Source organism: Thamnophis elegans, chromosome 12 (assembly GCF_009769535.1).
Source record: "Thamnophis elegans isolate rThaEle1 chromosome 12, rThaEle1.pri, whole genome shotgun sequence".
Classification (NCBI taxonomy): domain Eukaryota; kingdom Metazoa; phylum Chordata; class Lepidosauria; order Squamata; family Colubridae; genus Thamnophis; species Thamnophis elegans.
In genome coordinates this window covers 44,965,195-44,988,481 of record NC_045552.1, presented here as the reverse complement: position 1 = coordinate 44,988,481, position 23,287 = coordinate 44,965,195, and the positions used below count along the sequence as shown (strand labels likewise).

Sequence of the window (23,287 nt, the reverse complement as noted above, 5' to 3'; positions counted from 1 at the left end):
TACTGACCGTTATTAAGTGAATTGAACTTCCCCATTGACTTGGCTGGTCAGAAGTTCGCAAAAAGTGATCACATGACCCCTGGGCAGTGCAATCATCATAAATACCTGCCAGTTGCCAAGCGTCTGAATTTTGATCACCGGACCACAGGGATACTGCCATAGTCATACGTGTGAACAATGGACACAAGTCACTATTTTCAGTGCTGTTGTAACTTTAAATGCTTCACTAAAGAAATTGTTACAAGTCAAGGACTACCTGTATATATGTGAATGTATCCATGTATGTATGTGCACATATAAAAATATATAGAGATGCAGGAAACAAGGACAACAAGCATGACAAAAATAGAGAAACATACATTTTCTGTGGTTCCTGTAATCACGTGTAGTCCATCATAGGTTGACTTAATATACATTCCCTAAAAAAGAAGGAGATGAGAAACCATTAATACAAACATAACACATGAATTGGCAGTTCCTGCAACAAAGTCCGGTGCATAGTGGGCTCCTGTTAAGGACCCCACCCAGCCACCCAACCAAGCCCTTTTCTAAAATATGAACCTAGTCATAGAATGTAGAATAACAGAGTTGGAAGAGACCTTGGAGGTCAACTAATCCAACCCCTGCTTGAGCAGGAGAGCCTATACCACTTCAGACAAACGGCTGACTATTTGTTCTGACCCAGCCTTAGCAGAAGCAAGAAACAGACTCCTAGTCACAAAACCCCCCATTCATTTTCCTCTTGTGATCTAATTGCATTCACCCACCGAAAAGTCCAGGCAATAGTCCTTCAAGGAGTTAACTGCAATAACAGACCTTATCAGTTCCTTGTGATAATTGCAAGGCGGTGAGCTCCCAGCCGAAAAGGCTGCAAATTAAGTTCTCGTAAGCAGTCTTTGTGGCATGAAACACAATGAGCAAAATTTTCAGAAATAGGAACTGTTGTCTCCTACAACAGCCACTCCCCTTTCCTTCTATTTATTCCCCAGCCAGGGAGGGGCCATTCAGCGTCCATGTGTGCTTTGCTTCCTGAGTCGACTCCTTGTCCTCCGATGCTCACCTCTCCTAACTGCTCTGCACATACGTGCATCTGGAACAGCCCCAGCTGTTCTTCCTCCTCACTCATATCAGCCTCCAATGGCAGCTGCCTCTCCAGTGGTTGGGAAATGTCGGATGATCCTGGCTCTATCTATGCATCCGACACAGAGCATTCATCAGAGCCTTCCCCAGACTGCAGAACTGACCCAGGTTCCTCTCCAACCTCCTCATTGTCTGTTGCGGGCAACACCAGTCTCATCTTGAAAACCTCCAGTGATGGGACACCCACAACTTCTGAAGGCAAGCCATTCCACTTGTTAATTGTTTTTTTCAATTTTTTTTTACAGATTAACAGAGTTGGAAGGGATTTTAGATCATTTAGTCTAACACCGTCCTTCCAAGCAGGAGACCCTGGACCATTTCTGACAAATGGCAGTCCAGTCTCTTCTTGAAAGCCTCCAGGGATGAAGCTCCCACAACTCCTGAAGGCAACTTCTGTTCTATTGGTTGATTGTTCTCACTGTCAGAAAATTTCTCCTTATTTCCAGGTTGAATCTCTCCTTGGTCACTTTACATCCCTTGTTTCTTGTTTGGCCTTCAAGTGCTTTGGAAAATAGCTTGACCCCCTCCTCTCTGTGGCAGCCCCTAAAATCTTCTCGATTTTCCCTGCCACTTCCAAATTCCTCTTTAGCATTCTGTGGCCATCAAACACTTTCACTACATTGGGGTGAACCCATGTAAGGTTTAGAAACTAGTCAGACATGAGTTTTCCCAACCTGACAATATTTTCTTAAGTAGAATGGGGACCAAGCACAATTACCTGCAACCTATTGTTAACACTGAGGCAGGTAGATCACCAACAGAGAAAGGGAATCAGAGTCAGCCTTGACTCCACCAGGGAGCTGCATGAAGCCCTGTCTTTATTTCCCCTTCGTGATCTTCAAATAGAAAACTTATGGATTAATATTGACCATATTACTGAGTGTGAAATGCAAGGGATTTGGGCAGAGGGGGGAAAAAGAACAACTTCAAACAATACTTTTTATCAACAGGACCTACTTCTGTCATCTTTGCGCCCCATACAGAGCTCTAACTCGTTAAAAAAAAAAAAGGCCTGCTGAAGATTTAGATGCTATTTTTATTCAGCATCCTTGAATAAGTGCTGGGCGCATTTCTTTGCCTTGAGAACAAGAAAAAAAAAGCTCCATTTTTTCCCCTATGAAAAACACGGCCCTTTGAAGCTTGTCTTTAAAATGAGAACAACAGGTTGGGGCATCAAGGCTTGCACCTATGTGAGGCTTCATCAAAATAAGCCAATTCAACATCTGCTGAATGACTTAACAATGAGGGATTCTTAGCACGATTGTGCTTCATCCAGGGTTAGAAACCCCAAGTCCCAGGAGATGTGCTACCTGCAACAAGAGAGAGGGATGCCTGGTTTTCTAGCAACCTCAGATGTGCCACCTCCAAAGGTGTAAGAGAAACTGGGACAAAAGTAGGTGATGGATTTGCAGGATTGATATGAACTCTGAACCAGATGTTTTGGAGGCAGGCCTGCCCCATGGGATCAACAACACTGATAAGGGAATGTTAAAACCGTTTTTGTGCTATTTGGACAATAAAATAATGGGGTTTCCCCATTAGCATTTTTGCGTTGGAACAGAAGGGAGACTTTGACCAGATTGCTACAGGCAAAGAAAGGAAGACCACGAGGATTAAAATGTGATATTACCACTGAACTGTAACACTTGTCCTCTTGTCTAGAAAGAATGCAGAGAAGAGCAACAAAGAGGATTAGGGGACTGGAGGCTAAAACATATGAAGAACGGTTGCAGGAACTGGGCATCGCTAGTCTAGTGAAGAGAAGGACTAGGGGAGACATGGTAGCAGTGATCCAATATCTCAGGGGTTGCCTCAAAGAAGAGGGAATCAAGCTGTTCTCCAAAGCATCTGAGGGTAGAACAAGAACAATGGGTGGAAACTAATCAAGGAGAGAAGCAACTTAGAACTAAGGAGAAATTTCCTGATAGTGAGAACAATTAATCAGTGGAACAACTCACCTCCAGAAGTTGTGAATGCCCCAACACTGGAAGCTTTTAAGAAGAGATGGGACAACCGTTTATCTGAAACAGTATAGGGTCTCCTGCTTGAGCAGGGGGTTGAACTAGAAGACCTCCAAGGTTCCTTCCAATTTTCTTATTCCATTCCAAGGGGTCTCCAAACTTGCCAACTTTAAGATTTGTGAACTTTAACCCCCAAAATTCATGCTGACTGAGGAATTATGGGAGTTCAAGTCCTATAGTTGGTAAGTTTGGAAAATCTATTCTATTCTATTCTATTCTATTCTATTCTACTCTACTCTACTCTACTCTACTCTACTCTACTCTACTCTACTCTACTCCACTCCACTCCACTCCACTCCACTCCACTCCACTCCACTCCACTCCACTCCACTCCACTCCACTCCATTCTTTGCAGAAGTGACTGATCTTGGCATGGTTGGCCCCAGGATGTCCTGCACCCTGAGCAAAATTATATGAGACAGTTGGCTGGCATAGTAATTTGAGAGCTTTGGTATCAATTCTCTGCTTAAGCCCAGTCCAACGCAGAGGGATTTTGCAGGCCACATATGTGACCTTCAACCAATGATTTACGTACATTATACTTTCAATGAAAGCTGTCTTGTTACAGATCTGTAAAAATTATGGCGGTTGGAGAAAAACACTTTATGTGTGTGGTATTAGATTTGGTTGGAGAATTGACTAGTCTTGGCCGTTTGGAGGGAGGAGATGGGACAGAAGGTGACACATCAAATAATCTGTTGGCTTCCTTGCACAGAGCGTGGAGAGCACATATCAACCCAGAACATCTGGCGAGATGCGCTCTTGATGGACGGGAAACTTGGAAGCAGTTTTCCCAAAGGCTGTAAAGCGGTTTTTGCAACCATCTTCTGGTCTTTGTCCAATATCTTATTTGTCTCCCATCTTGCATCCAGAAACACCACATGTGCATGAATCTTCTTTAACATTTGTGGCCTTCCCTTTAAGGTGGATCCTCCAAGGGCTAGTTTATCTTTCATAGTAAGAAGCTGCTGGCACTAAAGGAAATCTATAGCTTCCCATGTCATGAAGACACTGCTTGAGGGACTGTTCCATATTATGTTCCATCAGATAGTCAGACCAAACTTTACAATATTCCCCCCGCTCCTCTGCCACCATCTGTTATGGGGTAGTAGAGAAAAAGCTGCCCCATGCAGTTTCCAATCACATCAGGAGGTTTCTAATTTATTGTTAGCAAAGCATCCATCCATATCACTAGATGGGTGTGTATATGGATCGTAGCAAGTGTGAGCGGGGCCTTATCCTTGCAATCATATGAATGGAGGAATCTATCTTTAGAACAGAATAGAATAACAGAGTTGGAAGGGATCTTGGAGGTCTTCTAGTCCAACCCCTGGCTTAGGCAGGAAATGGAATGGAATGGAAAGGAGTGGAGTGGAGTAGAAAACAGGGATGGACTGGACTGGAGTGGAGTAGAAAATAAGGATGGAGTGAAGTGGAATGGAGTGTAATGCAATGCAATGCAATGGAACAGAACAGAACAGAGTAGGGTAGAGTAGAGTAGAGTAGAGTAGAGTAGAATGACAAAGTTGGAAGGGACCTTGGAGGTCTTCTAGTCCAACCCCCTGCTTAGGCAGGAAACCCTACACCACTTAAATGGTTGTCTAATCTCTTCTTAAAAACTTCCAGTGTTAGAGCATTCAAATTTCTGGAGGCAAGTTGTTCCACTGATTAATTGTTCTTTGCCTTTGAAGTTCCGGACAACAAACAGTAAACATTTCCATAGACCAAAACATTTGCGCCTCCTTTTTGCTAGTGCTTCTCCTGCATAGTTGAGGGGGAAAAAAACTACCTTCAACAATATATTTGCCCATAATCTCTGCTAAATTATCCATTCTTTCTTGTACATAGCTCCCCTAAGACAAATGTTTTTCCCCTTTTTTTGGTGGGGTGATACATTATTTATTTCGGTACAGTGCAAAACTCAAAGAAGCGTGTAGGCTGAGGGATTGCTGCAATCCCATTCATGATTATTTCAGAAAGAGAAAAACGTGGCCAGGCTTCACTCAAATGTAAGCGGAAGGCAATTTATCCCGATCTTGTTACATTTCCGAATAAGAGCGAATGTCTCGGTGCTATTTTCAACAAGAGCCCCGGCACACTGCTTGTATTTTCTCAGAAGAGCAGACAAAAATAACTCGATACTTGGGGGTTTCCTGTGCTGAACTCAGTCTTTAACACACAATGTTGGGATTCCTTTAGCCCAGGATGGTGGACAGGGATTCATAGTGCTCTTCAAGCAGAAGATTCTACTAGCCCCTTTGAGAAAAACCAAAGACTGAACCCATGATGTCTACATGTCGAAACTAGCTCTGTCTCTAAGCTAGGCCATCCCTCCCTGCCTTCAAAAGTCGTGGGTGCTTTATCACTGGAGGGTTTTAAGAAGGGACTGGACAGCCACTTGTCAGTAATGGTATAGAATCTCCTGCTTGAGTGGAGGATTGGAAAAGAAGACATCCAAGGTCCCTTCCAACTGTCATTGTATGCTACTCTACTCTACTCAACCCTACCCTACCCTACTCCATTCTATTCTGTTCTGTTCAGCTCCCCTCCCCTCCACTCCATTCCATCCCTGTTTTTCACTCCACTCCACTCCACTCCTGTTTTCCACTCCACTCCATTCCATCCCTGTTTTCCACTCCACTCCATTTCATTCCATCCCTGTTTTCCACTCCACTCCATTCCATTCCATCCCTGTTTTCCACTCCACTCCTTTCCATTCCATCCCTGTTTTCTACTCCACTCCATTCCATCCTTGTTTTCCACTCCACTCCATTCAATTCCATCCCTGTTTTCTACTCCACTCCATTCCATCCTTGTTTTCCACTCCACTCCATTCAATTCCATCCCTGTTTTCCACTCCACTCCATTCCCATCTCTGTTTTCTACTCCACTCCACTCCATGTCATTCCATCCCTGTTTTCCACTCCACTCCATTCCAGCAAAGCAATATCTAGTGTGATTTCTGCCAGATGTAACTTGTTGGCTCTGTGCAGGTCAAGGGAAAACCTGACATTTCAATTCAGCAGACTTGAGACCGGATTCCTTGACTGGAGACAAGTTGTTCCAAGCCTGTCCCAATGAAACAAGGACAGAGGAAGCTGCCATACTGTTATTAATTTAAAGGCATTTTATCCAACTAACATTGCAGCTTACTAAGGCTTCCGGGAGAGTTCAACTAACGTCACTAAGGAGAAAGAGCAATGCAACTTGCCAAATATTATTCCGCTCCTGTTCATCTTTTACTTGTCAGATTATTCACGCTTGCCCTTTTATATATTGGGAGGTTCATGCAGTTCTCAGACTATTTTTTTCAGTTCAACTGATAACATTTTGGGATTTGGAACCACCGTTGCTCAACACAAATGAATTTCCTTGGTAGATGGGCCATTTTGTAAACTAAAAATGGAAAACCAAGAGTTGCCGTCCCGTGATAATTGAAGATTTTTGACGGAACTCAAAAGGAAGAATAATACTTCTCGGGGGAAATGTATCTGAAACAAAATCCACAGCAATAGTTACAGTGCTTTGAAGCTCAAGTTGAGCACTGTCAGGCTGATTAGCTTCATCTGATGTGACAGAAATTCCTAGCAGAGTTGTGCACTGCCCAAATATTAGTTATAAAAAAACCTTTTCTTTAGGCATTTCCCCCCTGTAATTCAGATGTAAAGGCCCTATGTCAATGTTAGATATTTTTTTCTACCATTTCTTTTATTCTCCATTGGGATAGGTTCCTTCAGAAATTGAAAGCATGCTTTTGTATTTTGCAGGTGATGAGATTCTACCCATAAAAATAGGCAGGTTACACTCTCTTGAGTACCTCCTCAGTTAGGAAAACAAGGCAATGTGATGGTCTAGAATAGAATAGAATAGAATAACAAAGTTGGAAGGGACTTTGGAGGTTTTCTAGTCCAACCCCCTGCTTAGGCAGGAAACCCTATAGAATTTCAGACAAATGATTATCCAATCTCTAACCCAATATAGAATAGAATAGAACAGAACAGAATAGAAGTACAATATAGAATAGAATAAAAAAATAGAATAACACAGATTAGAATAGAATAGAAGTAAAATATAGAATAGAACAATTATTATATAATAAAATAGATGTACAATGTAGAATAAAATAAAAAATAGACTAACGCAGATTAGAATAGAATAGAAATGCAATATAGAATAGAATTAAAAATAGAATAGAATAAAGAATAGAATAGAATAAAGAATAGAATAGAATAGAATAGAATAGAGCTAGAAGAGACCTTGGAGGTCTTCTACTCCAGCCCCCTGCTCAAGCAGGAGAACCGGTACTATTTCAGATAAGTGGCTGCCTAGTTTCTTCTTAAAAACTTCCACTGATGGAGCGCCCACGATTTCTGGAGGCAAGCTGTTCCACTGGTTAATTGTCCTCACTGTTAGGAAGTTTCTCCTTACTTCCAAGTTGCTTCTCTCTTTGATTAATTTCCAATCATTGTTTCTTGTCCTGCCTTCGGGTGCTTTGGAGAATAATTTCATCCTCTCTTTTTTGTGGCAGTGGGCTCCGTGGACTCTGAGGCTGCTCTTTTCTAGCCCCACAACTGAGGATTTTGGGGAGGCTGCCCTCTCTCTTCTCCTACACCGAGAAACCTTTATTTGGTTGCAGCAAATAAGAGGCAGCTGGTATAACATATTTAAGTTTCCCACAGTCTCTAAAGCAACACATTCTCCAGTTCTCAAACTTTGCTGGGTATTGTAGGAAGTGTAAAGACAGAGCACAATAGAGAAATTCACACAGCAACATATCATGCCCCCTCCCTGTGATGCATATATACTTTTTGTTGTTGTTGTTCTGGGCAACAACTGACAGGCGTGAATAACCAGATCTACATATGCAGAGTTTAAACTAGCTACTTTATTATGTTCTGCCTATAATACAGGAATCTCCTCCAGTCTGGTGACTCTTCCTTGGAATAATTAGATGAGGCTCCAAGAAATTCAGGGCGGGTCGTTTTTTGGCCCTTTAGATTTGTGAGTGACTCTAGACTAGACCTGCACTTGATTCTTCCTCCCTACCAGGCTAGGTGCTTCACATCTGTCCCTCAAAATATCATGCCCTATTAAGGTGAGGAGATATTGTCATCCTCTTCTCTCAGTAATCATAAAGGGATACAGGTTAGCAAGGGAGATTAATCAGCTCTGGGCTTATGCCACAAAGAATGTGGGTCTACTATTACAAGAGTCAGAATAATAGGTAAAGGTAAAGGTTCCTCTTGCACATGCGTGCGACTCTAGGGGGTGGTGCTAATTTCCGTTTCAAAGCCTAAGAGCCAGCGCTGTCCGAAGATGTCTCCGTGGTCATGTGGTCAGCATGACTAAATGCCGAAGGTGCACAGAACACTGTTACCTTCCCACCAAAGGTGGTTCCTATTTTTCTATCTTCATTTTTATGTGCTTTCGAACTACTAGGTTAGCAGAAGCTGGGACAAGTAATGGGAGCTCACTCAGTTATGTGGTGCTAGCAGAGGTGGGTTCCTACCAGTTCGCACCTATTTGGTAGAACTGGTTCGTTAAATCTACCGAACCGGTTAGAAGAGGTTCCATCAGTGGACCCGGAAAGCAGGCCATACCTACAGAAGAGGTTCCAAATTTTTTTGAAACCCACCACTGGTCCTTGGATATGATTATTCTACACTATCATGCTTATATTTATAAAACTCAGTGCCTCTGTGAAAGGTAAGGATGACTACTGCGTTTGTGGTGCAATCAGAACATTGCATGTATTGAAGTTGTTTTAACGCAAACCAAAGATGCCTTTTAAAAAATAAGTTTACATCATATTCTTATGCATGCCAGTGCTGTGTGTAAGGTAATTTAAGGTGGTTCTGACAGGTGTTGTCGGCATCTTCATATCCGGTCACATGGGCGGCAAGCCACTCCAACAAAGGAGGCCACACCTACAGAGTAGGTTCAAACAATTTTTGAAACCCACCACTGAGTGCTAGGGATTCGAACCACCGACCTTTCTGATTGACAAGCTCAGCATCTTAGCCACTGAGCCACCACATCCCTTCAGAATAATAACAGCTTACTAAATCACTTGGGTGTTTTGGCAATGGATCGGTTAATTTCTCTTGGAGAAATGTAGTTTTCTTTTTATGTTAATTTTTTTTCTTAATAGAAAAGATCGCTAGGAAGATCGCTATGGCAAAGAAATAAGAAAAGTAATGGGAGATGGACCTAAAATGATCTTTAAGTGGGAGGGTTTTAGATTTAGATCACTTAAGACCAAAAAAGCAATATATGTCTGGCCAGTCTTAACCTCAGAGTTAAGACCCTGCTTTCAATAAGTTAGGTAATTTTAGTAAAACAAAACACAACACAACAGACTTGAGAAGAGGAGAGGAGAAGGAATGTTGAGTTAGATCTTTTCTTTCCAAGTGTTGTACTTAGCATCTCACACGAGTGAAAGGAAGTAGTTGGAGCACAACTGGATTGGCTCTTTGGATATAACCAAGAAGAAGAACCCAGAGTTGGCCAAACATGCATTTAATTATTAAGCATATCAGCAATTGACTTTGGATCGATGGTATGTATTTTGTCTCGAGCCAAGAGCAGCAACCAAAAAAAGAACAAAAACAAACATTTGCAAATAAAGAATTAACTAGAAAGAAGAAATTGACAGGTGACATTTAGGATTACGTTTTAACTTTTCGCTCAGTTTCCTAAATGGGGATTGTTTAGTTGCAACTTTATTATGATTATTCGATTACCCCCTTTGGCTAGGTCTTATGTTCCATGCAACACTTAAAGGCGCAGGCAACCAGACATAGGCAGAACATGGGCAGAAGAGCATTATAACAGCCTCACTCACTGACCTACAAAGGTAGGCTGTCTGATCTTTTTCTTCCACGTGATTCAGTTTTCCATCAGATTCTGAATCCCATTGCAACAGTCGAAAGCCTTCTTTCCACAGAAGCCAAACAATGAATGTTTCATTGACAACATGGGATGTTCATGGACACTTTAGAACGTCACCCTAGTTCAGTACTGGAAACATCAGCACAGTCAATATACAGCAATCCATGTTTCTCAATGACAGCAATCTGAAGGTGTGTGGACTTCACTTCCCAGAACTCCTCAGCCAGCATGTGGGCTGAGGAATTCTGGGAGTGGAAGTCCACACATCTGCAGGTTGCCACTGGTTTAGATAAAGATATTAGAATTGGGCAGAACTATCCCTAAAGCTGTTGGAGATGAGCTTGACCTCAGTTTGCTACCTTTCCTGATCTACCACCTGAAGCAACTACCATACTTTTCGGAGTATAAGACGCACCTTTTTCCCTCAGAAAAGAGGGTGACAATCTGGGTGCATTTTATACACCGAATACAGCATTTTTGGCCTCTGAAACCCTGCCCCCTTTGCAAAAATGGCTGTGCACAGCCTTTAGGAGGCTTCCAGAGTGCTCCTGGTGGCTGGGGAGGGCAAAAATGAGCGAAAAAGGCCATTTTTTGCTCATTTTTGCCCCCCAGCCCCCAAGAGCACTTTATAAGTCTCCTAAAGGCTATGCATGCCCTTTTTTGACAAAAAATAGGCCAGTTTTCATGAAAAATGGGCAATTTTTGGGAGGTCTGTAGAGTGCAAAACCCTTTTTTTAAAAAAATTGCCTCTTCAAAATCTTGGTGCATCTTATACTCCAGTGCATCTTATGCTCTGAAAAATACGGTACTTCATAATACCTATAGTAGGGCTGATATCCCCTTTAACCATCTTATTTGTTTTCAGAAATGATTCTACTTTGCTCCTGCTTACCAAACCTTCACTGGGCATGATGCTTGTAAGATGAACAACTTCGAGATGAGCTGACTGAGACACCAGAGAATCTGATGAAAGAGAGATGATATGATCACAGATACCAGACAGCGTTTTACACTGTGGGAAAGGAGGAGAGAAAAAGAGAGAAAGAGAGAGAGAGAAAAAAGAATTCAGCACAAAACATTGTAATGGAAGCACAAAGACTTACATCCAAACATTATTCTGCCCGGCATGCATCTCTCTGAACCAGAAAATTTCACAAATATTTGTTTTCCTCCACTTCCTTAATTATTACCAAGTTTGATATGGAAAGGTCCTCTTGTTTTGGTTTGCTTGTTTCTTTTTTACCCCTGAGTGCAATGTGGAAAACCCAGCCATTGCATTTTGGGTTGGGTTGATTTTTGGGTTGGGTTGATGGGTTAATCCAGTTAATTGGTTTACAAAACAAGCTTTAGAAAATGTAATTCAAACGGCAATATGAAATCATCTGTTTTCTACCCTTGCGTGGCATCTACCCAGGTGTGGGTTGCTCCTGGCATTATTGCTGGTTCAGTACATGCACCGATATGGTATGTGCATACTCCATGCATGTGCACATTTGCACAAATTAATATCTATATCTATATATCTATATATCTATATATCTATATATCTATATATCTATATATCTATATATCTATATATCTATATATCTATATCATCTATATCATCTATATCATCTATATCATCTATATCATCTATATCATCTATATCTATATCTATATCTATATCTATATCTATGTGTGTGTGTGTGTGTGTGTGTGTTGTGTCACAACCCCTGGTATGCCCAAATATGGGAGGAAGCATACTGCTTCCTTTCTCTGTCTATCGGCTCATCACAAGAGACCATCACGACAGAAAGCCATTATTTTTACTGTTGCCTTTGTTACATTTGCGTTGCATTTGTGCTGATAAATTAATAAAGGGAGACTAGTATAGATCTATTTCAAGCTATTTAGCTCTCATCAGCTAGCCATGCCCTTACTGGGAATTGAACCTGGGCTGTATTACCAATCAGGCAGTTGTAACAAAGGCAACAGTAAAAATAATGGCTTTCTGTCGTGATGGTCTCTTGTGATGAGCCGACACAACACATACCTATATATATATAAAAGACCTGGTCTTATTTTCAGGGAAACACGGTATAAGTAATCAGCTATCGCCTTCTGTTTATTAGTAGGACTATATATCTTTGCCCAGTCAGTTTTTTGGGTTCTTTCCAAAGCTTCTTATGAGCCCCACCTTTTGCAACGTTCTCTGAATAGGACTTGAGCAATCTAGCACCAATGCCTTTTTTCAAATTCATCTAATCATGCAGTGGTTTGAACAATCCAGGATCCCTAGTTGCTAGGGGTAAGTTGCTGAGCATAGTTAGTATGCTAATTGACATATCATTCTGATTCTTCCTAGAAGACTCATTTAAGTGAGGGACCATCCAGCAGGCACTACCACGAGCAATTCTCAGTGGGCTTATTGAACGATGTTTAAGAAAGGAGCAACTAAAACTAGGCTTATGTGCAATATCTTTGCCATCCCGGATAAAGCTAAAAGACTACCCAGCTCAGCGTGTTCCTCCTATCCATAGCACTCCTGTTCCAGAGCTGATCCAGATTCAGTCTCATTTTTATGCATTGAATTGCCCAGCATTTTTGGGGCTATCTGTTCTACATCAGAAGCTGCCTTGTTCTCCTTACTGTTCTATCACAGGGGATTGACACCCTACTTAGGCATATTGTTGCTGTTGCTTAACAAGCTACAGTGGACTGGGTTCATACATCCCATGAAACCCTACCCATGTTCCACAAGATGGCTTTCACACACACCATGTTAAGCCAGATATCCCATTCGAACAGTGGTTGACTAGAGGGTCTCCTGGATTTGGACAGGACGTTTTCCAGCCTACCTGGAGATGTTCAGAACATTCTTCTATACTAGGAGTGTCAAACTTGATTTCAATGAGGGACACATCAGGGTAGGGTTTGACCTTGGGGGACCAAGGTAGGTGTGGCCAGGGTGGGCATGGCCAGCTCAATGTCACTCATGTCAGGGGCACCTGTGATGACCCAGGTGAGGCTGGAGGGATCTATTGCCTTCAGCAGAGGAAGGTGAGAACTCCGACAGAGAAAATGGAGCTGAGGGAGGGGCACGGCCTACCCAGGCTCCATTTTCAGACCATGATGGCCTCCTGCAACCCTCTACCACTGAAAATGGAGCTCAGGGCAGGGGGCATGTGTGGCCCTCATGAGCTCCGGTTTTGACCACAATGGCCTTCTGCAACCCTCTACCAGCAAAAAGGGAGGTCAGGGGGTGGGGGGGACCTGAGCTCTGTTTTTGCTGGCAGAGGAACCATGGGCCAGTCCTTCACTGTTTCCAGGGTGGCCCCGCTGACCAGATCTAAGCATCCCAGCAGGCTGGATCCAGCCCACGGGTCTTGAGTTTGACACCCCTGTTCTATACTGTATTATCCTCAAATATGGCTAACCTTTGCTTGCTGGAAACGTACAGCAAAGGAGAAACAAGCTTCATTGTTCTAATTGGTTCTGAGATCAAACTGCTCCATTGTCAAGCAGTTTCTCCTAATGTTTGAGGTAAGCCTTTTCTTTTTCTCGTATCGGTCAGCTGAACAAGATGCATTGGACATTTTCCTTTGTTCACCTTTTCTTCCCGGATGTTGTGCAGAGAAATTGCTCGCTAGGACATTTCAAATGGCACAAAACGGCCTTGTTCAGCACAAACATTTTGCGCTCTTCATTTGTTTTCCGAGAGTTCGGCGTTCAAAGATTAGCCTTTGACCAAAGGTACTTTAGGTATTAAAGTTTGGCAGGAAAATTCATACATAATGAGAAGAAAGGATTTTTTCCCCCCAGTGCAATTTGGCAAGGTACAAAATCAGGCCATATGCAGATGAGGTTCAAATTATCTGAGGCTAGCTTTCATATCTTCATGTAACTAGAATACAATGATACTTTCTGATTTCCTTTTGCTGCCAGTTTGCCCTTCCAATCTAAACCAACTCTTTGAGGTGTTATGGCACTCAGAATACCAAGATACCTTTCCATGGGGGGGAAAAAAAGCGAGAGAGAGTTGTGATACCTGGGATTAGATGGTTGGAGTTATTTTGTTATCGTAACATTAACATTGTCCAAATTTCGGGGCAATTTATGATTATCCTGCAAATTTGAATGCTACCCTGTGAAGTCTCATCAATACCCCCAACTCACCCAGGTCTACCTTGATATAGTGATTAAAAAAATTAAAATGGAATATACAACACAGATGAGTTATGCCTTGCTCTGATAAAGGGACTGACAGTTATTAAAGCAGAAAATTGACGCTACCTATCTGCCTTCAGAAAACAGACAAGCTTCTACCCCTTCCATCTAAAAATAAGGAAGAAACAGAGAGAGGTTCGGCTGTCCTAAATTGCATTCTATATGGTAGTCTCATTTGTAAATGGAGTACTTGCTGGAATTCTTCCATTGCTCAAAAGAATTCTGAGATATTTCTAATTGCCAACAGAGTCAATGACTTCCTCAACCCACAAGGTTTCCTCAAACGTATCTGCCAACATCTTCCCTGGTCCTTAGGCAGAAAAGAGACATCAGCATCCTGAAAACATACCACTAATGATCTGGTTCCTTTGGTAGCTTTCTGTGAGTAGGGAGGTATCTCTGCTCCACCCCAAAGTTAGACTCCTCCCCTCCCCTCTCCTTCCTCCCTCTTCTCCCCTCCCTTCCCCTTTCCTCTCTTCTCCTCCCCTTTCCTCTTCTCTCTTTCCTCTCTCTCTTCTCCTTCCTTTCTCCCCTCCCCTTTCCTCTCTTCTCTTCTCCTCCCCTTTCCTCTCCTCCCTTTCCTCTCTCTATTCTCCTACCTTCCTTCCTTCCCTGCCCTGCCCCTCCTCTCCTTCCTGTCCCCCCTCCCTTCCTCTCTCCTGCCCTTTCCTCTCCTTCCTTTCTTTCCTCTTCTCCCTCCCTCCTCTCCTCACCCTCACCCCCTTCTCTCTCCAGAATGGTCCCTTCTCAAGCAAATAGATTTTGAAGGACAAATTCACGACTGATGCACATTTGCATCAGTCCCCTATTTGGGTTAGCTGCTTTAATTGTTTGGATAGCAACCTCAGGCTAAATTATCCTAAGTAAAACGAAATAAATAAAATGCGAGAGGAATCGCTACCCTCATTTTTTTTGCCTAAATAACTGCCTTTCTAACAGGGCTTCCACATCAGAGAAGCACCTTAAATCTCTTCTAAATCACATTAAGCCAGCAATCAATCCCCTGCGTTCGGCATGTCTTCCTTGAAGCCAAACGTGTACAGCAGTACAGTCTTGATTTGCGAAATAATGATTTCCAATGAGGTAGACTGCATGAAGCATCAGGCGCACCCACCCCAAGCGACAACGGGCACTTACCACATGAAGAATTTTATTTTCTGTTTCATACACTGTGCAGTCCTGCAAAAGAGAAGGGGAGGGGAAGAGTTCTTAAAATTTCCACAGAAATCTACTTTATTCAGTCAGATTAGCTGCTCCTTGAAAAGGAGCACATTACTCAACTTCAGATGACAATCCATCAAAGTGCCCCCAATCTGATTCCATCTGTTAATGGAGAAATAAATCTATCTTATTTATCACTTTTTGACACTGCCTGTCTCTCCTAAGTTGGCCATTTGCAATACGAGCATAAACAGTGGCGTAAAAGCAGAGATGCAACAAGGATGAAATGGAGTTAAGAACAAAGTTAAAATTAAGATATTACACCTTTAAAGAAGCAGATCATATCACCAGGCACCCTCAGAATTGCATATCACTCTTTGACCCCCATGCCACTTGGCAAAGCAGGTCTTAACTATTATTATTCCCAACTTAGAATGATGAATAAGTACCGTATTTTTCAGAGTATAAGATGCACTCCCCCCATAAAAGAGGGTGAAAATTTGGGTGTGTCTTATACACTGAATGTAGCCAGAAACTTGAGGCACGGAGGAAGTGATGGTCTGTGGCAATTCATACAGCCTGGAACAGCTGATTGGGGGTATTCTGGGAGGCCGATCCACCCACCAATCAGCTGCTCATGCTGAATCAAGCTGCAATAATGTACTGAAGTTGACCTGGCTGTTTGCTATTTGCTGCAAGGAGGTGTCAGAGTTTGCAGCAGCAATCACATCCAGAGAGCACATACAAGTAACTGATTCAGCAGGATTCAATAACTTCTCTTTATATATAATGTAACACATGAAGTAAATATACAATTCCAAAAGCAGGTTTTCCAATGTGGTAGTTCAGCAGAGGAGAGAAGTTTCATTTTCAGTTTTAGTTTCAGATATCAGCACAGCATGCAGCTTTAGTACAGAGCAAGCCACGCCCAGGCTCCTAGATGTCTCCTTTCTTGTTGCTCACACAGCAAATACTGTTTGTTTCCAAACAGCCCTGAACTCTCTCACACACTGACAGGATGCTAGGCAGATGAATATCATGGATGCTGGCAGGCAGAGGGAGAATTTTTCCCCTTATTTTTCCTCCCCAAAAACTAAGGTGTGTCTTATACTCTGAAGTGTTTTATATTCTGAAAAATATGGTATTTGGAATCAACATGTGCTGAGGTTGGAAAAACAAACAAACCATAATTGCTAAAATATCTTAAAGATTATTTGCAACTTTCTGGAAAGAAGGAGAGAGGGGGGAAGAGAGAGAGAGAGAGAGAGAGAGAGAGAGAGAGAGAGAGAGAGAGAGAGAGAGAAACAGTGTGCCAACACATTACATCGAATTAAACTTGCTCAGTTCTAACTTCCATTACGAAAGATGGTTAAATAGATGTGTCAAAGAGGAACACCAGTTTAACTTGCCTAAAAATAATACCAGCGAAAAATCTGTACATCAGAGATGCCATGTACATCAGAGTAAGCCTCCGTCCAGGACAATCTACATCCTGTTTTACCCTTTCTTACAAATAGTAATTATTTTCCCATCCTCTTTTATAGTCTTCAGCTGTTTGGTGTTGATTCATCCAGGAAGGTTATGACATCTTGAAAAGTGTACATTTTATGCATGTTTGCGTTTATGGTACAGTGGTGCTAATAGATGCTTCCTCGGCATCCTTGTTTTGACTCCTTCCCTTCCCCTTCACAGGTAGATGAAAAACAACAACAACTGTGCTATTTATTCCACGCCAAAGAGAAGTTCCAAGGAATTTTCATGACTGAGCGGCAGGTTTCTTGCTGTTACCTGAATTACAGGTTACCCAAGTGCCAAGGATGAGAGCTCTACTTTTTACTGAAAATGTTGTCCAACCACCTGCTGGCTCTGTTGTTTATCAAGGCTCAATTAAATTCCCAAGGAGCTATCAAGAGGATTTTAAAAAAGGTAATTTTTTCCTTTGCCCAGCTGTATCTGAATCTAGAAATGAAATGGAGATGCACATCTCAGTTTTGTAACTGAGGGAGCTAGCATTGTATGAAGACATTTTTGTGGTCATGTGTATTAGGTATATCTCCTTTTGGAGACTAGAGTTGAGTAGCAGAAGGTAGCAAGGAATGTGCCGCTGAATAGTCACGCTATCAATCACAGCCGCCGAAGTTAAAACAAGGATAACTTTACTTGCGTTAACAAAAATAAAGTAGGATAAACATTCTCCGAAACAAGCGATAAGTAGTCTTGAATTATATACACAGTCTATGATACAACACGTTGGTTTACAGATGCTCAACTCACGATTCACCATGTAGACAGGTAACTAATATACAGAGTAGCCACCATCCAATATACAGTATTCATCTCCAATAACAAGCAGGGAGAACATACAGGAACAACCAGGAACAAACAGTAGCAGTTCCTATTCCCTCTTATGGCTGATTAAAGCAACAGCATCCAATCACATCTCACTTGAGCTTTTAAAGTGACAGATACATTATTTCAATCATGGCTTATATATATAAGCCATGATTCTGCCTGGATGGTCTCTTGTGACGAGCCGAAGGACAGAGAATGGAAGTAGTGATCTTCCTCCCATATTTGGGCATACCGGGGGTTGTAAAAAAAAGTCTAATAGATACCTTTCACCCTGGCTTGGCTGATAACGGATAAGAGCCTGTGGCCTAATGGCTAAGATGTCTGCCTAGTATGTAATATAGCCCAGGTTCAAATCCCAGTAAGGGTATGGCTAGCTGATGAGAGCTAAATAGCTTGAAATAGATCTATACTAGTCTCTATTTATTTATCAGCACAAATACAACAAAATGTAACAAAAAGGCAACAGTAAAAATATTGGGTTTCTGCCTGGATGGTCTCTTGTGACGAGCCGAAGGACAGAGAATGGAAGTAGTGATCTTCCTCCCATATTTGGGCATACCGGGGGTTGTAAAAAAAGTCATATATATATATGATATATATATATATCCTATATGTATGTATGTATGTATGTATGTATGTATGTATGTATGTATATATGTATATGTATGTGTGTGTGTGTGTGTGTGTGTGTGTGTATGTATGTGTATATATATATATATATATATATATATATATATATATATATATATATATATATATATATATATATATATATATATATATCTCCAATATATATATAGCCTATATATATAGCCTATATATATATATAGCCAATCCAAGACTAGGATTATATCCCTAACAATGTGGCCAGCATGGCTATACGCCAAAGGCACATGGAACACTGTTATCTTCCCACCAAAGCAGTACCTGTTAATTTACTTGCATTTGCATGCTCTTGAACTGCTAGGTTGGCAGGAGCTGGGGCAAGGAACAGGAGCTCACCCCTTCACGTGATGCTTGGGTTTTGAACTGCCAACCTGTTCTGACCTAGGCTTCCCAAAAGCACGAAGATGGCTACTCATCCCAGTAAAACCCCTTTTATTTAGTTTAAAATGAATTCCTCTCCAGCACAGTCCCGGCCCTCAGTCTTTCAAGAGCTACAGCTACAGACCTTTATGGGGCTTGGAGAGCTGCCAGGCCGATATCTTCCACTCTGTAGCAGACAATACTTGGCAAGAAGTCAGGAACAGATCTTCATCCTAATGAATTGAACTAATTGTCTCCTGCAAACTCTCCTTCCCTTTCGGTCCTCTTCATTCCCTATGGGAGGGGCCATTCACCATCCACCTGTGGCGTTACTCCTGAGTTGACACTTGTTCCTTAGCTGTTCCCTTCTCCTGGCAGCTCTGCGCAATGGCACACTGGGGACAGGCTCCAGCTGTTCTTCTGCCTCACTGATGTCCAACTCTGAAGGCAGGGATAACTGTTGGACAGCCCTGGCCCCATCTCTGCCTCTGACACAAAGCACTCATCAGAGCCTTCCCCAGATTCCAGGACTGGCCCATGTTCCTCCCCAACCTCCTCACTGTTTGAGTCTGCCACCAGCTCCACTGGCTGCTGGTGGATCACAACACAACCTTCCAGTCAACAAGCCCAGCATCTTAGGCCACTACATTTCCATCAAGAAGATGATAGGGAGCAACTGTGTCAATTTTGGTGCATGTACTTTACTCTTATCCTAGTCAAAGATATATCCCATCATTTTCTTTACCTATTCGGCCATGGAGTTAGTAAATAAATGCCAACTGTTTTGTAAAAGCTCTTATACAATCTTCTCCAAGGATTATTATGCGTTGGCAAAAAGAGGTTAAGTTATCCTCAACCTGTTACGGTGCTTGATCTACCCGTAAGACTGCTTTGCTTCTTTTAAGTTATTTTTTCCCCTTTACCTTGAAGGAATAATCGCAGTTTGACTCTGGTAAATCAAGACTGTCTGCAGACAAATTCAATGAGAGGCAACAACTAACCACAGATTTCTGACAGTATAAAAGAGATAACAATGGCATTAGCGGTTCTTTTCTTTTTTGGCTGGCTGGGTGGGGAAATAGACTTTTTAAGAATTCCAGCACAAGATGCAAAACAGACTAATTAAGGATGTTGACAACTCTGCCATCCTGAAATAAGAGGCAATTGCAACCCCAGTCTTTTGGGAGAGGCTGGGGAAAGTTTTAGGTGGCAATTGCAGGCCATGAAAGCTGGCTTTTATCAAAGGGGCCACCATCCAAATGCAGAGTTTTTGATATCTTCCAAAAATGTCATTTAGGAACACATCAAACTGCGCAAATCCACCTGGGGTCTGTTTAAAGACAAGGTCATGCTTGATCCATGCATGGCTGACACTCTTATCAATATATTCTGGTTGGATTTTTTAAAAAAATGAGATATTTGTCTTAGCTGCAGTTTCCCTCTTGGGCTCTTTCTCACCAACACGTGTGCATGCATGGATGCACACAAGCATAGACAAGTCAGACATCAGCTACAGGCAGAAATTGCCACACTGTGTGTGTGGCTTTTTTTGCTTGATTGTAAACCTTGCAGGGAGACTCAGTGAGAAAGGCAAACATGAGCCAGGGTGGGGGAAGACAGAGAAGGGGAGAGAAGGGAAGAGAGAGGGAAAGAGGGAGGGAGGAAGAGAGGGAAGGAAGAGAGAGGGGATGGGAGACAGAAGGGGAGAGGAGAAGAAGAAGAAGGCAGGGAGAAGGTGAGGGAGAGAAGGGGAGAGAGAGGGAAAGAGAGAGGGAGGAAGAAAGAGAAGGAAGAAGAGAGATGTGGGTGGGAGACAGAAGGGGAGAGAAAAGGAGGAAGGGAGGGAGGGAGAGGAAAGACAGAAGGGTAAAGAGGGAGGGAACAGGAGAAGGAGGAAGAGAGGGAAGAAAGAAGAGAAAAGGTGGGATGCAGAAGGTGAGCAAAGAAGAGGGAGGGAAATGATGAGGGAGGAAGAGAAGGAGGGAGGGAAAGGATGAGGGGCAAAGAGAGGGAGAGAGGAAGAGGGAAAGAGGGAGAGAGAGGGGAAGAGAGAGGGAAAGAGGGAGGGAGAAGGAGAGGGAGGAAGAGTGGGAAGGAAGAAGAGAGAGGGTGGGAGGGAGAAGGTGAGAGAAGAAGAGGGAGGGGAAGGGAGAGGGAGAAAGCAGACTTTTTCAAATGGCATTGGGCCAAGGTGATTATGTGAAAAACAGGAGTGTAGCTTGTGAGGATAGGTAGCTCACAAGAACTTTCCATTTAAAATAAGGTGTCTGTAGAAATATCTTTGATGTGCATTAGCATAATCGTGAGAAAGGTTCGGGGCATTACTGCTTTCATCCTAGTCCCGAAGGCATATTTTCTGATGCTTTCCTTGGAGTCGGAAAGCGACAGCCAACAACACTTATGCACAATTTCACCTATTGTGTGTTTACTGAAAATCTATTTTGGACTGTTAGTTTCCCTTTGTTCTGTGGGAGGGAACTAGGAGATCGGTTGAAATTTAGCAAGATTAAAAAAATATAGCTTTCCATTAGATGTTGCATCAGGTAGGCAGCACTGGGAGATAGGACCAGCTCTTGGTTGAAGAGCTAACCTCAATGCTGAAAGTTTCAGATTCTCCAAGCCACTCTTAGCTTCATATTCCTCTTGGAAATCAGGGATGATCCTACTGACTCTTGATGATGGAAAATCATCAGTGAATGTATCATTTATGAAGATACATTGGATCAAGCCAAGACATCATCTAATCAATGTTCTATAAAGGCAAAGGTTCCCCTCACACATATGTGCTAGTTGTTCCCAACTCGAGGGGGCGGTGCTCATCTCCGTTTCAAAGCCAAAGGGCCAGCATTTTCCGAAGATGTCTCCATGGTCATGTGGCCAGCATGACTAAATGCCGAAGGCTCACTGAACACTGTTATCTTCCCACCAAAGGTGGTTCCTATTTTTCTACTTGCATTTTTGCCTGCTTTCGAACTGTTAGGTTGGCAGAAGCTGGGACCAGTAACAGGAGCTCACTCCATTATGCAGCCCTAGGGATTTGAACCGCCGAACTGCCAACCTTTCAATCGACAAGCTCAGCATCTTAGCCACTGAGCCGCCACGTCAATGTCCTATGCCAAGAAGCAATTTGCTATTACTTTCTCTTATATGTATTTTCTATTTCCTAGCAGCCTAGAATTCCTTGGTGGTTCCCATCCAAGTAATAAGCTACCAGCTCCAACCTTAATTTCTGATCATATATAAGGCTGGCAAACAATGCATGCCAGAGATGTCTAAGATCTAAAATCTTGATATGATCAGTGGAATCCAACGCGAGTCTGCTGGACTCATCCACCATTTCTATAACCATGATTGTTTGATGAAACCATGCTCTCCAGGTTTGTTGCCAACACAAAGTCATAGTCCATGAATACTGTAATGATACTATACTTGTAGCAATAACAATAAGATTGAGATACTGCTTCACAGTGTTTTACAGCCCTCTCTAAGTGTTTACAGAGTCAGCATATTGTCCCAACAAACTGGGTCCTTATTTTACCAATCTCAAAAGGATGGAAGGCTGTGTCAACCAGTGAGAATCAAACTGCTGGCAATTGGCAGTCAGCAGAATTAACCTGCAATACTGCATTCTAACCACTGCACCACTACAGCTCCAGTGCATAAAATACTAGAACCTTGTGACCTGTCCATGGTGCTGAACTATGCTTCCAATTAGCTGCTAATTCCATGCTAAAACATAAAGTAGTTGGTTTGTTTCAGGTTTCATTTGCTACATTAGCCAAGTCATGGTGTGTTTTAAATAACGCATGTGATGCATTGGTATTGTGTGTGAATTAAATCCAGATATTGTGGCTTAATCAAATCATGGTGTTCCATCTTTCCTTTCAGATCAATGAATCTTCCAGCAAATTGCCATCTTTGACTAGAATTGCCTTCTAAGAGTCTTCCTATAGATTCAGATTCTTCCCATATGTTCATATATGTTAAATTGCAAAGTATTTTTTATATATGAACCATTCCACTACTTTCAGACCTGGATATCCAAAAGTGCCCATGATGGGACACAGGGACCTCTTGCTAATGTGGGCAAATCTAACTCTGTGTCTCTATAGCTTGTATAGGGACACCAACACCCAAAGCAAAGCATCCCTTTTTATTGTTTGGGGTATTTGCACAATGCACAGTAACATACATAATGTTTTACTTAAATTGGGTGAGTTCTTTTACCCTAGAAAATATCCCCTAGCTTAAAATACGTTCCCACATTTTTCCATTTTGCAGATATTCCAATAAAGGGAAATAGATTAATAGACCTGGATACAAATCCCCAGGACTAATAATAAAGCCAAATAAACAGGTAAGCAAATGAATCAAATGTATTCTTTAGCTGATGAATGAAATGGAATCAAACATCCAGCTCTCCTTTTTAATTTTTTTTTTTTTTACCAACGATGGCATTCCTTCCCTATTACAAGATTTTCTCTCTATTT

The 23,287-nt window shown here is 42.2% G+C and overlaps 1 protein-coding gene across 1 annotated transcript in view; it reads right to left on the bottom strand.

The window, feature by feature from the left end:
• The window catches only part of LOC116516224 (connector enhancer of kinase suppressor of ras 2-like), a 371,953-nt gene that overhangs the window by 139,913 nt on the left and 208,753 nt on the right, over nucleotides 1-23,287 (bottom strand). Inside the window, exons 5-7 of the mRNA XM_032228651.1 lie at nucleotides 15,396-15,437; nucleotides 10,945-11,064; nucleotides 360-419 (exon numbers count right to left, since the gene is read on the bottom strand). Coding sequence (XP_032084542.1) covers nucleotides 360-419; nucleotides 10,945-11,064; nucleotides 15,396-15,437 — 222 coding nt within the window. The remainder of the gene's footprint in view (nucleotides 1-359; nucleotides 420-10,944; nucleotides 11,065-15,395; nucleotides 15,438-23,287) is intronic.